Raw genomic sequence first — 15,696 nt, forward strand, 5'->3', positions numbered from 1 at the left:
TTTTTGAGAAAATATTAGATATAATATATATGAACCTAACACTTGAGTACTACTTTGTACGTGTATATGCGTCATATATATTTTTATATATTATGTACGTTTCACTAATGGATTCTTTTTTTTTTTTATTAAAAACCATTAGAGTCGAAACTTAACGATTAAATGTCTTCTACTCTTCTGTATAGGTATAGGTATAGGCTGCATATGTACCTATGCACATAGTACTTACATATATGTATATATGTATATATACCTTGTATATTATACCTTTATATATGTTTTTCGATTTCAACTTTGGGCCACGATAAAGTTTTTTCTTTACAGACTTTATATCGACCATTATATAATATATATAAATATAAATTTTACTTGGTAGATTGGTCGAACATATTATAGTTACTATAGTGATTATATACATGCCTAGAAGTTCTATAATATACCTAAGTACCTAGTAGGTACTACCTACCGTCCGCGTGCATTCAAAATAATTTCGATTTCGTACATATTGTAATATTAAATATTTTTTTTTATCCGACCTTCCGGGTAGTATACGGTCCAACTTATGTGTATATAATAACGTTATTATTACACCCCCGTACATACACTTTCATATATACAATAGGTATATATAAACCGTATCATTGTACATAGTGAAAAACTTATTCAGGCAGAAAAAAAATGTGAGTGTAAGAAAAATTTGTAACAACACACGTTGTTGTATTATATAATATTATATACCTATAATAGTATAATCCATATAATAAATAAATGCTGCACTTATATATGATATTATAACTGTGTTTATAACGTTTATAGGTACCTACATGAGAATTTTAGAGTTTGTTTTTGTAACGTCTAATATAACAATCGGCTACACAATCATATAAATGAAAAAATTGCAATTTTTTTTCAAAGCCGCCACCATTTTGTCGGTGTGATCTGAATTTCACTATTAATTACTAAGATATATATATATATACACATTACACACACACTATACCTACAAGATATTCAATATGTATGTGGCTATAACAGTATTCTTAAACTTTATTAGACTCTTGACACATTTCAGCTATTATTTATTTTTTGCGACTCAATTGATAACATTTATACTATTTTATATAATGTGTAAAAACGGACCAATTTTTAATTTTATTTAATTCATAAAATGAAATGAAATATATTTTTATTATTTATATTATTTTTAATAAAAAATAAAAGACGTATTATACGTTATATTCAAATACAGAATGTATACACAACCTAAAATCGGCTCATAACTCACGGATTACTATATAATTACAACCATATATATAAATATATATATTGTCTATCAATGATAAATTCCTTGTCAGATGCCAATAATATATTGTGTATTATACATAAATATTTGTAATTATTATATACGATATTGGCACAAACATGATGGGGTGTATATATATATATATATGTATTATATATACATATATTTGTACCACTCGAAAGAATTTTAATTTTAAATGATCATAACCAATAAGATATATTATATTACAGTGGTGTTTGGCATCCGAAACTTAATAAAATAATAATAGCATAACTATTTTTTTATTTTAAATTTATTTGATTTTAGTCCTTAGAATTCTTAGATACTGCCATACTGGTAATAGCAATGTATTGATTTTAGAATGTTATGGATTTATTTTTTATTCATCGGAGTATAAACACTCGTGTTATTAAAGAATATAAACAATCTACGGTGTATAGTATAAATATTAAATATATATAAAGTTTCAAACAATAATTGAATAATAACACTTATATAGGAAGTTGATTTAAAACTTGTTCATACGAAGACAAAAATAATTATCAACACCAATAACACTAAAGCAGAGAGGAATATGAAATAATATGTGTATTATTTACCTACGAATTACGATAAGTAGGACAGATGATTTGCAATATTTGCATCTTTATTTCATATTTGTATACAGACACAAAAATAACAATCACGTTTTTCCGAGAAGTGTTGTAAGTGGGACTCCTATGCATTTTGTGACATAAAATGCTATTTTGAGAGATAAAAGTTAGGTTCACGGCGAAAAATCGTCAATAAATAAAAATAATAAATACAATAACAAATAACAATAGTATAATATTAGTGCTTGCCGCTTGGTATATTTTATCATTTTTAGAGCTTCAAGTTCACCTTAAATTATTAAGTAATGAAAAATGTATACAATATACTTTACCAATTATGACAACTGGATTGTTCTGGTGTAGTGTAACACTCGAGATCACAAATCTAAATACATAACTTAAAAAACAAATAATAAAAAAACACACATACTACATACATTTTTGCTTGAATATAAATATATTATATATTAAAATTAGCTTTAATTAATAATTGGTAATAATAGATATAAGTGAGGTTAGTATACAATCTTTTTTTTTTACATGTACGTGACTATTTCGAATTAGAATTTCAAACAAAATTGAAAATATCAATACGTCTAGACATATTATTTTCATTTTAATGGCTTTCACCTACATCTACAAACCTTTTTTTTAAAAAAAAAAGCTAGTCAAGAGACGCGGAGTTTTAAGGCTGATAGACTACTGCTGAATTGGGTATGTGTAGATTACAATAAGAAAAATCTCAACGAGTATAAATTATAAATAATATAAATTTTATAATTTCTATGGTGCGCCATCTGATATTCACGCGAGAAAGAGACCGTACACGCGTGACATATACACGACAAGATTATAATATTGTTAACCCAATGAGGTGTTCTACAAAAGTACACTCTACTCGTGGTTAAAGTAAGATATCGTTGTTTTAAAATCAGATCAATTAACATTAAACAGATATGCAATGCATATTATAATTAAAGAATGATAGGTATATAATAAAAATAGTTATTGAGCTATAAATTAATGTATCTATAGTATAAGTTATTGTTTTTATATAAGATAGCTAAACATTAAATTATAAGAAAACATAAATCAATTGTGTCAATAATTTAATGAATCATATTTTATGCGGAAGCTTAGAAATTACCAGGACACCAGGTTCGCCACGAAATCTGTGTCAATGCAGTTAATAAGATTTATATATTGGTATTAATAACGAATACCTAATATCTATGTAATAATGAATATGATTTTAAATTATCTTAGGATATGAAAATTGTCGTGCAATACTAAGAACAGTAAGAACATATACACGGAAGAGGATGATTTTTAAAATTGTATTTTATATAAATATAATAATAATATACAAAAAAATTGTGTTAAAAATAAAATATTTTAGTCTTCAAAGTAATTATTACAATTAATTAGTACTTGCAGGTAATACAATCCAAATCAATGTTACAGGACAGAAGTATTTCATATTTCTTTTAAAAAGAAATACACTATATTTCTAAATCCTATAACCTCATTATTTATTAATCTTTATGATATCTCTTGCAGTATGAAACGGTTTTATTTTTGTAGCTCAAAAATAAAATGTACAATAAAAAGAAATAAACAGAATATAAAATATATATAATATAATATATTTACTGCTTCCCTAATTACAGTCGACAGTCAATAGTTTAATTCAAATTACCTAATATCTACATAATACTCTTCAAATTTCGTTTTAATTTAACTAAATTTTTCTGAAAATTAGTTTATTTTAAAAATAATTTTATTTAATAAATAAAATTTCACTTTCTATTATTATTATTTTTTTTTCTATTGTTATTATTTATAAAATAACATGAAAAAAATTAAGTGGTGTTCATTTAAAAATCAAACATTAATATGAAGACGGGGAGAATGTCTTTAAAAATATTTAAAAATATATGTGTATTAAAATTCGAAGCCTAAATTAATATAAAAAAAAGAGCCAGAAGTATGAATTATTAATGGCTGAGAACGCTTTATAGTAGTATATTTAAAAATATAAAATAGTTGTATAATCCATACATGTTGACCGTTGAGCACTGTTGATACACGTCATTATTTTATGAAATAAAAATATGTCGGGAGAATAATACGTTATCCCGAATTTTATAAACATAATATATTATATAATACATAAATAATAAAATTGAATACGAAAAAAAACAATAGTCATTATCCTTGGCCGAGATGAAAAAACGGCTAAGTACAAAAAAAATTGTATAAACGTGTCTGATCATTAAATTGTTGGTGTGTGAAACATTTGGCCAATTAGAATGGATTTTAGTTTTGGTGCAAAGAGTGCGCGCTGTATATTTGTATATTATTATATTGTTTGTGTTCTTATTCGTTTTTTCATTCAATCTCATGAAAGAAGAGTAGCTATTATTGCAATATTTTTTACTTTTAAATCTTGAAAATCGGCTTGTCAAATTGATTAATTGACCATTGTCGAACGGTTCCTAATTGGCTATAGTCCCTGAGACAATGTGTACCGTGCAGAGACAAGCATGTGATTGCTATTATAATATTATATTATCCACAGACTATATGGAATATATAACTATATTTCATATTGTCAGGCGCGAACGCAGGAAAAAATGTCGGTGGGGTTTTTTAAAAAATGTACATAAATATCATACTATTAATTTGTAGGTCAAGTAATTTATTTTTTGTTCCTGATATTTCGGAGGGGGTTTAAGCCCCCAAACCCTCCCACCCACTGCATTAGCGCCTGCATATTGTAGTCTGTGAAGTGTGTATGTATTATATTACTTATATATTTATAATACGTCAAATAGATATAACATGCATATAGGGACCAGCTAGGTTTTCCAATTTCGTAGAATGCCCAAAATCTTTTTTTATTTACTTAAAATAATTTACAATCTATACAATAATTAGTATCATAAACAAATTTGATAGTTAATAATGGTTAGTGACAGGAGATAAACATTTACGGGCAGGCACTCAGCAGTTTCACCCGACCTGATACTTTTATCTTTTTAGGTATTATTGTGATTTTTTTTTTATTATTATTTTCATTTTAGTTGGTCTCTAGGCCACTGTCTTAACCTAACCGAGAAGTGAAATGGAGGATAGTTGTTTTATTAATGGGTTACTGACTACGGCGAGAGTTTAAGTTAGTATGCAATTTAAGGTAATATAATTTTGCTAATTGATTAAGTGTAGGAATTCTTAGATCTTTGTAAAGATTATTGTTTGTGAAGTACCTACCAAGGAGAAGACCTAAAATCTTACAAATAATGATTTTAAGCAAAAATTTCATCATAAAATTTGTTAAGAGGACGTGGCATTTATACACGTGTTGTATTACAAAATTGTAGAGATTTTGCGTAGGTAGGTACGGCATAACCAATTTTGTAATGTTGTATAATAATTGTTGTTTGTTTATATGTATAATATTATATTAGAGTGAATTGATCAATTACCAAACTTAAAGCCTAAAGGGTAAGAATATAAATATTGTCTGTGTCTGAATGTCGGTTTTCTATAATATTTTAATTTTGAAATATGTTATAACTTATAAGTATAAGATATTAAAATACTCATAAATCGTTTAAAAATCAACATACATGATATTATATAATTATTAATATTTATTTATTTATTTTTTTACTAATACTTTAATATTGTTCTTACGACTTACTTTTAAGTAGAATATTATAATAGGTAATTTACTTCAATATTAAAACTAACAAAATAAAATAGTTTCCGCTAAACATATACCTATTTTTTTGTATTTTCAATTCCATTAGTTATTATTTTATGGGAACATGGACTCGAGTTCGCAGCACCCGAATAGATGGAAACCACGAACGTATGCCGTATGGATTATTGTCATATCAATATATTTTATATGTCATTTTAACTTCATTGCAAATTGTTTATTGGTGACGAACGTCAACGAGTAGATAGTCATTTTACAGTCTACTTATTCGGGATTCAGTAACCGAAATTATGAAATCCCCCACAAATGGTAATAACTTGTCAGTTATAATATGTAATAAATTATAAAAAATAAATATTTTAAAAATATAATTTGTTGACATTACTGTACGTATTACCGTATACTTAAATTATTGTATTCGTTTGAGATGATTAATATTTGGATCAGCGACAGCAGTATTAGCTAGGTTGAGTAACGTCTAATAATACGCAATAAAATAATAATAATAATAAAAATAATACTCTCGATTTCGTGCGCAAGTTAACACTATCAGATAATTTTTAAACTTTTTGTTAAAACAGAAATTATATTTACATTTTATAAATTTAGATAGCTTCGGTGCATCTTAGCTTGTGTATAACCCATAGGTACTTTAAACTTGTGGTATCTTTTCGATACCAGAGCGACATTTTTAGGTCAGTTAAGTTCAGAGGCGTATTTGACTCGACGTTATGTAGTGGGGCGAACCAAGGGTAACTCAAGGAGGGCGGGTGCTATAGTGCCAAGCACCCAGTGTGGCAGTGTCTTATAAAATTTAATTCTAAATAATTATTTTCTTTACAATGTAGCACCCCCCTCCCACCATAAAACAAGTGTGATCAGAGTTGGAACAAAAATAATATTATAGACTATTAAATTAATTATTCATATATTAGATATTTATAATACATTAAAATAATTAAACATTTTAATTTATATTATAAAAATTGAAAAAGTTCACTAGTAATAATTAGTATTTATAATAATTTTCAGCCTGAATTTTTCTAAATTAAAAAATCTAAGTTTTTTTTTATCATTGCAAATTTATTAATTATTTGCTCAGTAATTAGTAGGTATATCAATATGTCTATTTATATGTAGTAAATCCAAACCACTTAAACGTTCTTGCCCCACTTTCGATCTAAGCCAAGTTTTTAATCTACACAAATAAAAAGTGCCAACCCATAACCACGCATCGGAAGAATTAGATGAGATGTAGAAATTGTTTATGTAATATAGTGATACAAACTTAGCCTAAATTACGTGTGTATCTAAGACCTCAGAGTCAAGTTGATGGAAAAATAACCTAACCGTTATCACCGTAAGCGCGTTCGCATTCAAATTATTTAAAACCTATACCTATGTATTATAGCGGCCAGTGGGTACTATTGTACTAGGTAGGTAGGTACAGTAGCTATAAATTTCAACAAATTGCATACCTATAGGTACTTATGAAATAGTAAATAACTACCTACTGAGAATACATACCTACCAGCTACCACTCAATGTAAGAATGTAACAGTGATACATAATACATAAAACATATTGCATATAATTTATATAGGTATATGTAATATGTATAGCTAGAACCTAAAACTGCAACAGCTATAACTTAAAATAGGTAGCCTTCGCTGTGTGATGAGGACCATTGATTAAAATTTTAAATAAACAATGAACATTTTTACAACTACTTTATATGAACATTATAACTATTGATTAAGTTTTCAATACCTACCTCTAATTATAATTATTAATTTATGATTATATGATAGATACTTATTTATTTTATTTTATTTTTGTCAGTTTACACGAGTACACGCAAAAACAAAATATCATTGTTATAAATTATTTTGAAAATAAATCTACGGCAATAATGCTCCTTAAATGACTATTCATAATGCTACACAATTTTATTGTTTTATTGAAACGTATTAAAATGTATGAGAATGTGATAATATAATATAATAATTATGATTTATGATACAGTAATTATAATTAAAGCAAATATAATTACGTATATTTTTATTTTTACTTCTTTTATATTATCAGTAAAAAATGTTTTATACTATTATTATGTATTATATATACATGTATTTTTGTATGTCTAGTTTTAGAACTATATGCTGTAATTGGGTGTAATGCCCGTAAATAATTAAAGTATACTAAACATTAGATATGACAATTAACTGTTTCAACCAATCTGTACACAACCATGAAGTAGATACTAGGTACTAATGTACTATGGTCTATTATGTACTAGCATTAGTATAGCATTTATTGTAACTAGAAAGATTGCATTTTTGATAACAATTTCTTCTTAGTTTTTTATCCAAATGACTGATCCCGGTCATGATACCAGTGGGTAGTTACACATTTACTACTTATTGAACATAAAACTGTGTTCTATCAATATCGTTTTTATTTGTTCAAAATTGGTGTTTCTTTCAAATTCTACACAAAGTATATTACAATAAAAATATATTATAATGATGTATTGCATCATTCAAGTTGTAAGCAACAATATACTTATGACTTATCTATTTGTTTTGAATACCAGTAAATGACAAATTAAAAACAAAATAATTAATAGAAACTTTTTTTTATATTTCATATTAAAATATTAACATTTCATGTTACATTAATATGTTTTTAATTAGTTCATAAGTATCACGTATGTTACATACGTTACATTTGGGACTTATAATTAAAACTTAAATATAATTTGGTATAAAACAAATGTTGAAATATGTATAAATAAAAAAAATTGCACTACAAAAATGTATTATAATAATGTCATTAGTTAACTAGGTTTTAATTCATATATTGAGTAAAAATAATCTTATCAATAAATTTAGAATAGATTTTTTGTGCATATAGAGACCCATTCAGCCCAAAAACAATATTGAGTACCACAATAATTTTATAAAACAGGTACTAAATGTAGGCTAATTAAATACAATATATTTTTATCTTTATTAAAATATTTTAAAATATAAAAAGTTAATAAACAAAAAATAACTAAATTAAATGAGTTATAAAACTTCAAAGTATAAAACATAATAGTAATAAAATTTATGACAAAATAATACTGAAAATAAAACTGTGATAAAAATATCTTGACACATTGCAAGGAATAAATGTTTAATATTATGTTATTATTGGCAATATTGTTATTGTAATAAAAAAAATAAGTTTATGGCCCCGATGAATTGAGCTTTAAAATATTACAATATTGGTATTTCAATAGAAAAAATAATTTTATTTTATACAACAGTCTTTTTGAAATAATAATTTTTTTTTGTAAATTACTCAAAATTATGTAATTAAAAACAATATTATGGAAGAATATCTAATTTAAATTATGTAATTGTTATTAATTTATCTAGATAAAGGAGAAAAATGCAGATCAATCAGTACCTGAGTAGGATATTCAATTATATATTAAATACATACATACAATAATATAGGATAGATAATTAATAAATTAAATGTAGTCAGTTGTTGAAAATAAGCAGATAAGATGTGTTATACAAAACGCCCTAATACTATGATAGTTATATATGAGGTATGTCCCAAAAGTAAGTGTACTAAATTTATTCTTGTGTATTTTATGAAAATGCAAGACTTTAAAATAGTATAATATCAGTTAAACGTTAAATTTAATCAAGTTATAAAAATTCTAAATCTAATGCTAAGATATTGAACAATACACAATAAAATATATAATAATCTAAAAGTTTTCACACAACAAATTCAATTGTACCTTATGAACTTATTATCACTACAAATACTACTAATAGTAATCATTTTAAATAGTACAACACTTATAAAGATAATTGAGAAAATGTTGAAAAAAAAATCCTGCCTGAGAAAAGATAGTGAAACATAAATTTTAAGTAAAAATAATGATAATATTTTTTGTTGACAGCAGTGAAATTGTTCAATGATAATTATTATTTTGACAAGCTTAGTGATTTTGTAGATGATTAAGTGTTTTTACCATGACAATACAACTATTCACTTTCAATTCTTAGTTTATTAGTTTATAACCAAAAACTAAATCATTAGAAATAGAATCACTGTAAAACCACCAAAGTACTTAGAAGGAGATAACTTGTTAATAAATATATATAATATATTCTAAATTGATAAGAAAAAAAATACTACACTTAATTTTGAGGCATACCAAATAAACTGTTAAAAAATTAAGTAGTTTATACTCAATTAAATTTGAAGACTAGAAAATACATTGAATCTTGGTCGGTCAAGTCTAATACTTTTATGTTAAAAATAATAAAACATTTAGACAGAAGTTTCAGAGTTTAACTTAAGAACAAATCTATTTGATTTTGGATTGATAACTTCTTCGATAATACTAAAATGGGGAAGCTTATGTACAGTACACAAAAGTGAAAGATCATTTTGTCGTAATTGAAACACAGTTCCATCTTTGAGTGCTCGAGTCAATAATTCATTACAAATTAATGACCAGGATTGAAGTGATTTTTGTTCTTTTTCATTCTAGAAAAAAAATAATATAAAATATGATGTTTGTAGAAAATTACAATGTCAAAAATAATATATAAATTAATTAATTTAAAAAGTTACTTGTAATACAGGAGATGCACTCAAGTAAGGTTCTAAAAATGCCTTTGGTGAAGCATCATGAGTTAAACATAAAGCAAGGTGAGACAAAATTGACTCTACAGTATGCCTTGGCTGTTGCCTAGTTACTCTTAAATACTTTTGAAGAGATCGTGCAATAGTTGGGAAAACAGCTTGAGCAGCTTCATATGGATCCATGGCAGAACCACCACCTTAAAACACAGAATTTAGTAACTTATAAATCATAATCATTATGTAAAAAAAATAAGGCATAATATTAAATGTAAAATAATTACCAGGATCATGATGTGATCGTTTAACATGAGTGAATGCTTCTTCGGCAGCTGTTAAGAGCCTGGCTCTTCGCTTCTTAACTCTTCGTTCATAGTCATGTTCTTCATAGAATCGTTCGTTATGACTTGAGTCTCGACGTCTAGCATGACCATTCATTGTGCCTCTGGACTGACTCATTTGGAGCGTGTTACTTCCAATACCCTCAATATCATAAAATTTAAAGCTGGAAGCATTTTTTTTTAGACTTTGAGACTGGTAAACGCTCCAAGTAGGGATTGTAAATGGAAAATTCAGTATAATATCGTTCAAGAACCCAAACAGCAGCACGCTGAATGCTTAACTGACCAATAGGATATGATCGACTTTCACCATCAGGACTCCTAACAACCTATAATTTATAATAAGAATTAAAAGATATTATTAATAAATAGGTAGAGTAAAAATTAATTTTTTTTTGGTTATAACTTTAAACGGGTGTTGTTTGACCCCCGCTTGACGAAAACTAGTCGCCGCCTAGTCGCAATCTCATTTTGAATAGAGTATACAATATACACATATACGTAAATTAATAGATTACTTTGTTAAAATTATAGTAAATTGTGTAAACAAAATACTTTTTAAAATTATAACTAATAAAAAAATAAAAAAAAATTATAACTATAGAAATATTGATTTACTTTTATAAAATACTCAAAGAGACATTTAAAGTAGATAATTAAAGTCATCATTTATACAAAAGAATCCATTCAAGTGTTTAATAATAATAATAATTAAAAGTTAAATTTTTTACAAATTTTATGTTTTAAAACATTTACGAAAAGCAATTGAATTTAAAAAAAAATTATTGTCATTTTTAATATTTTATTTTTTGAATGACAATGTACAAATTTATTTTATATTCTAAAGCTAAATATTTTTAAGGAGTATTTTATGCATAAAAATTTAATTTTGAACAAGTTTTATATAGTTTTATAATTTATAAGCAGATTGTGAAACCTTAAACAAATTAAATATAACCAATTACACAAAAATGTCATAAAAATTTGAAAAAAAAAATATCTTAGGTAAATAAAAATTAATTTAAAATTTAAAAACATAAAAAAATACTTAAAATTGTTTAGATTTTTAATTTTCAAATGTATGATTATAATATGTGTATATAATATGTTAGATAAGTAAATAATTGATAGTGATATAATCTGTATCGATTATCTATAGTGAAATTTAGATAACATTAAAAAATGTTAATTTGGACAATGTGATAATAGGTTATAGGAAATATTAAAATATATGTGTGATTTTGTCCCTTGCAGTTTTTAATCATTTATGCAATAATAGGTTAAACTCAACTAAAGCCAATGTTACTTCATTTATTGAATATATACCTTGATGTAAAAAGCTGGCTGAAGGTGTCTTATTTCCATTAACACTATGGCAACATAATGAATACAAAGTAGACAATCACATAGGGAAGAAGAATAGGATACCAAGGCACGATACTCAAGCAAATCTTCACCTGTAGCTGTTGCTCGTACTCCTGAAAAATAAATTTTATATTTTATAATATATGTCTTATGAATAGAAACCTCAAGAAAATAATTAATATATATTAATATTACTAACATATACTTTATAACTTCTACAATAAACTAAATAAAGAAGCACAGGTGTATTATATAACCTTTTCATTTTTATCCCATTTAAAGAGTAAAATTAATTTTAATTACATTAAAAACAATATGTTTTTATCAGCACCTAAATTTCTAATTCATTTGGACAATTCAAATCTGTGACTGGAAATAACTATAAAAAAATGACCATTAATAGTATTTTCTACACCTATTAATAAACTTAATGAAAAATACTAATGCTATATTTGACATAAAATAATAAATACTTTTAAAAATTGAGCTATTCTAATAAAGTAATAAATCATATATTAGGTATTTAGTTTACAAAATTGAGTAATAATTAAAACCATTAGATTTTGCAATGAAAATTTTCTATTAAAAATTCTTATATAACATGTTATTCTTCTCAGATTTTATGTTTATTTTCAAGAAAGAAAAATAATATTTTTCTTTATAAAAAAAATATTTAAATATATTCCTACTACCTAGGTATATAATACAAATTGATATCTAATGTAATCATTGCATAAAAAAAGGAGGTTAAAGTTTCTTGATTTTTAAAATACATATTATATTGGATATTATTGAGTAATAAAGATCAAAACTTACCCTCCGTGACTTGAACTACATAGAAAAGCCAAAAAATACCACAACAAATTGACACTAATGCTAAGACGATTGCTCTAAAAACATGAATGCGGGGCATGGTTGCTTTCACGGGACGTAGGAAAATTGCCCATGATGCCACAGCCAATAAAAACATTTTGAATGCTAATGAAACTAACACTCCTTTACATTCTGCACCGCAATTTAATAGGGTTTCTCTTTGTTGAGGACTAAGATTTGTAGCTGCAGGACTAAAAACACCTAATTAAAAGAATAACAACATTAATTAATATAATATATTTTATGTTATGTTAGAATGTTAACTATTGTTTTTATTTCTATAAATGTTTTTAGATAAAAAAAAATTCAAATTATAAAATTATATTTGATGCCTTAGAGTTCATTAGAAGACATTAAGTACATAGATATTCAATGTTTATTAAATATTTAATATGTTACAAATAAATTACCTAATTTTGGTAAAACTAGCATAGCTAATGGACTAAGAAAAGCGACTAGAGACAAAAGCCCAGTCAAGGTAGTAGCTATATAACGATGGCACAATATTGGAAAAGCACTTTTTTGCTCAGTATCTGGCCATAGAGCACCCATTTCTTCCATGGATCCTGACTGTACTGAAGTATTACCAGTAATTGCTGTGGTATTTTCACCCCAATTTTCATCCTATATAAACATAAAAATGAATATAATGACAATTTATTAGTTTATTACTAATGTTATTTAATAATAAAACAACGAAGTTTTATACATATATATATATTTATTTATTTAAGAGAATTATATAATCTATATAAAATGGTACAATAAGCATATGTGATGAAAGTAGGAAAAAAATAAAAAGAGATTACTAGTTTAAGAAGTCACCAAGTACCTAGTAATACTTAGTTTGGAGGTGAAAAAGGAAAAGAAAAAAATATAGCTTAAAGAAAAAGATCTCTATATTATCTTTTTTTTAAGAAGAATTAAGGAATTTAATTTTCTGATTAGTGTTTTCATGTTTATCTAGATGTGAGAAAAATCACTTTAAAATACTGACATTTTTTGGCATTTAAGTCATTGTAAAGGGTTTGATTTAAAATGTATGAAGTACAAGTGATTTTATTCATATTTGTTTTTTTGGCTGTTTAATTAAATTCTCCATTTAGAGAACCATATTGAAATAAAATAAAATTGAGGTTGGATTTAAAATCAAAGCTATTAAAGAATATTCATGGATTTATCATTTGCATAATCAGCAACAAGGGTATCTTGCAATACAGGTTCACCTGATACATGAATATTAAACAGTCCGGGTCATAGTACATCTCCTTATTAGTTAATACAACATTATTTGTGTTGAAGTAATGTAGTAATCACATCAATCAATCTGAGAACTTGATGAATTGTGCTGTTTGGAGTGAAAACCAAATTGAGGTTTATAGAGTATTTGATTCGTGATAGTGTGAGGGGAAAAGTGCAGTAAAATAAATCTTTTGCATATTTTTGAGAAAAAAGGTAAAGATCTGATTAGGCTAATGAGCCTATAGAGTTCAGAGGTTTGTCTAGCTTAGTAAACATAACTATGTGAGAAATTTTTATGATATAGTGAAATGAAGATAATTTTAAGATCAAGTTTAGAATACTTATTTTACGTGATGTTTCATAAGATGTAATATGTAATGTAATGTAATCTAATAGGTAATGGAGAAGCTAAGATTTTTTTAACATTATCTATGTACTAGTCATCATAGATATTGATGTGATATAAAAATATTATTATTATTTATTATTGATTAGATACGATTATAAAATCAATGCTAAATTACTATAATATGTTATTAAAGTTCATTGTATGTTCACAAAACCAAAATTCTCAAGATGATTAAAAGTTATTGAAAATAAATAAAGTAAACTGTATTAGATATTGAACAAGTTAATTAATTTCATAACAACATCAGTATTAAACTTACTTAGGCATCTATATTTTATAAAATATGAATGAAAAATGTATACATTTATGTTGGACAAGTAATAAACTAATAATTAATAATTGAAGAAAAAAAAAATAATTTGAGCTCTAAAATAATAACATAAATAATTACTTGAGGTAATATTTGCACTTCAACAACATCTTGTCCATCTCTTGTATCATCTAACATCACAGTAGTTTGATATGGTGCCATAGCTGTTTCGTATGGATTATTTAAGCTATCAGAATATTTGCGAGCAGTTCGAGTATTGTTTCTACACATAAAGATGTTGAAAATAGTTGTAAGTTATAGTTGTTTTGTAAGTTGTGAATCAAGAAATTAAAAAACTTACTTATAACTGTTAGATCTATGATTACCACCAGATTTTAGTGAGTGACTCTTGTATTTGGATTTGGAACTGTACTCACTCATGGACCTTATAGACTCGGTGTCCATAATGACAACCCAACGTTTTGCACATCACCTGTAACCAATAAAACTAAAAGGTGAAAAATATAAATCTCTAGAAAATGAATAGAAATCTAACACACTGTTAAGTATCAAATGGAAATTCTAAAATAATTTTTAAGATATTTTCATTTTAGTCTTTAAGGTATATAAAATGTTATACCCAACACTGGTCATATTAATATTTGAAAATGATAAATCAATTTAAATATTATCATTAACTTAAAAAACTAGAAGGTACGTGAAAAAAATAATTACCCTTTATTTACAGACATCATTCGATCGTAGTCTGTGCACAGTGCACTGCATTTAATACTTATACAGTTATACACATTATTTTTTGTTATACTCGACAATCGTAGTCGTAACTATTTACAATTTTGTTTACATCCGTCATCTAGCCATGATAAATTATGTATCTTGTCCACTCCACAGTCCTGCAGAGCTACGAGCGTATAAT

The 15,696-nt window shown here is 25.5% G+C and overlaps 1 protein-coding gene across 1 annotated transcript; it reads right to left on the minus strand.

Annotated features, from left to right (window-relative positions):
* Positions 1-8,245: 8,245 nt before the first annotated feature.
* LOC132919264 (vang-like protein 2) lies at positions 8,246-15,695 on the minus strand. The gene is given in 10 exon segments (XM_060980684.1): positions 8,246-10,183; positions 10,271-10,479; positions 10,564-10,799; positions 10,801-10,949; positions 11,947-12,098; positions 12,802-13,059; positions 13,269-13,482; positions 14,901-15,042; positions 15,121-15,252; positions 15,495-15,695. Coding segments are annotated over 9 exon segments (1,683 nt in total). The 5' UTR covers positions 15,225-15,252; positions 15,495-15,695; the 3' UTR covers positions 8,246-9,964.
* Position 15,696: the final 1 nt, after the last annotated feature.

The sequence above is a fragment of the Rhopalosiphum padi genome, chromosome 2 (assembly GCF_020882245.1).
Source record: "Rhopalosiphum padi isolate XX-2018 chromosome 2, ASM2088224v1, whole genome shotgun sequence".
Lineage (NCBI taxonomy): Eukaryota > Metazoa > Arthropoda > Insecta > Hemiptera > Aphididae > Rhopalosiphum > Rhopalosiphum padi.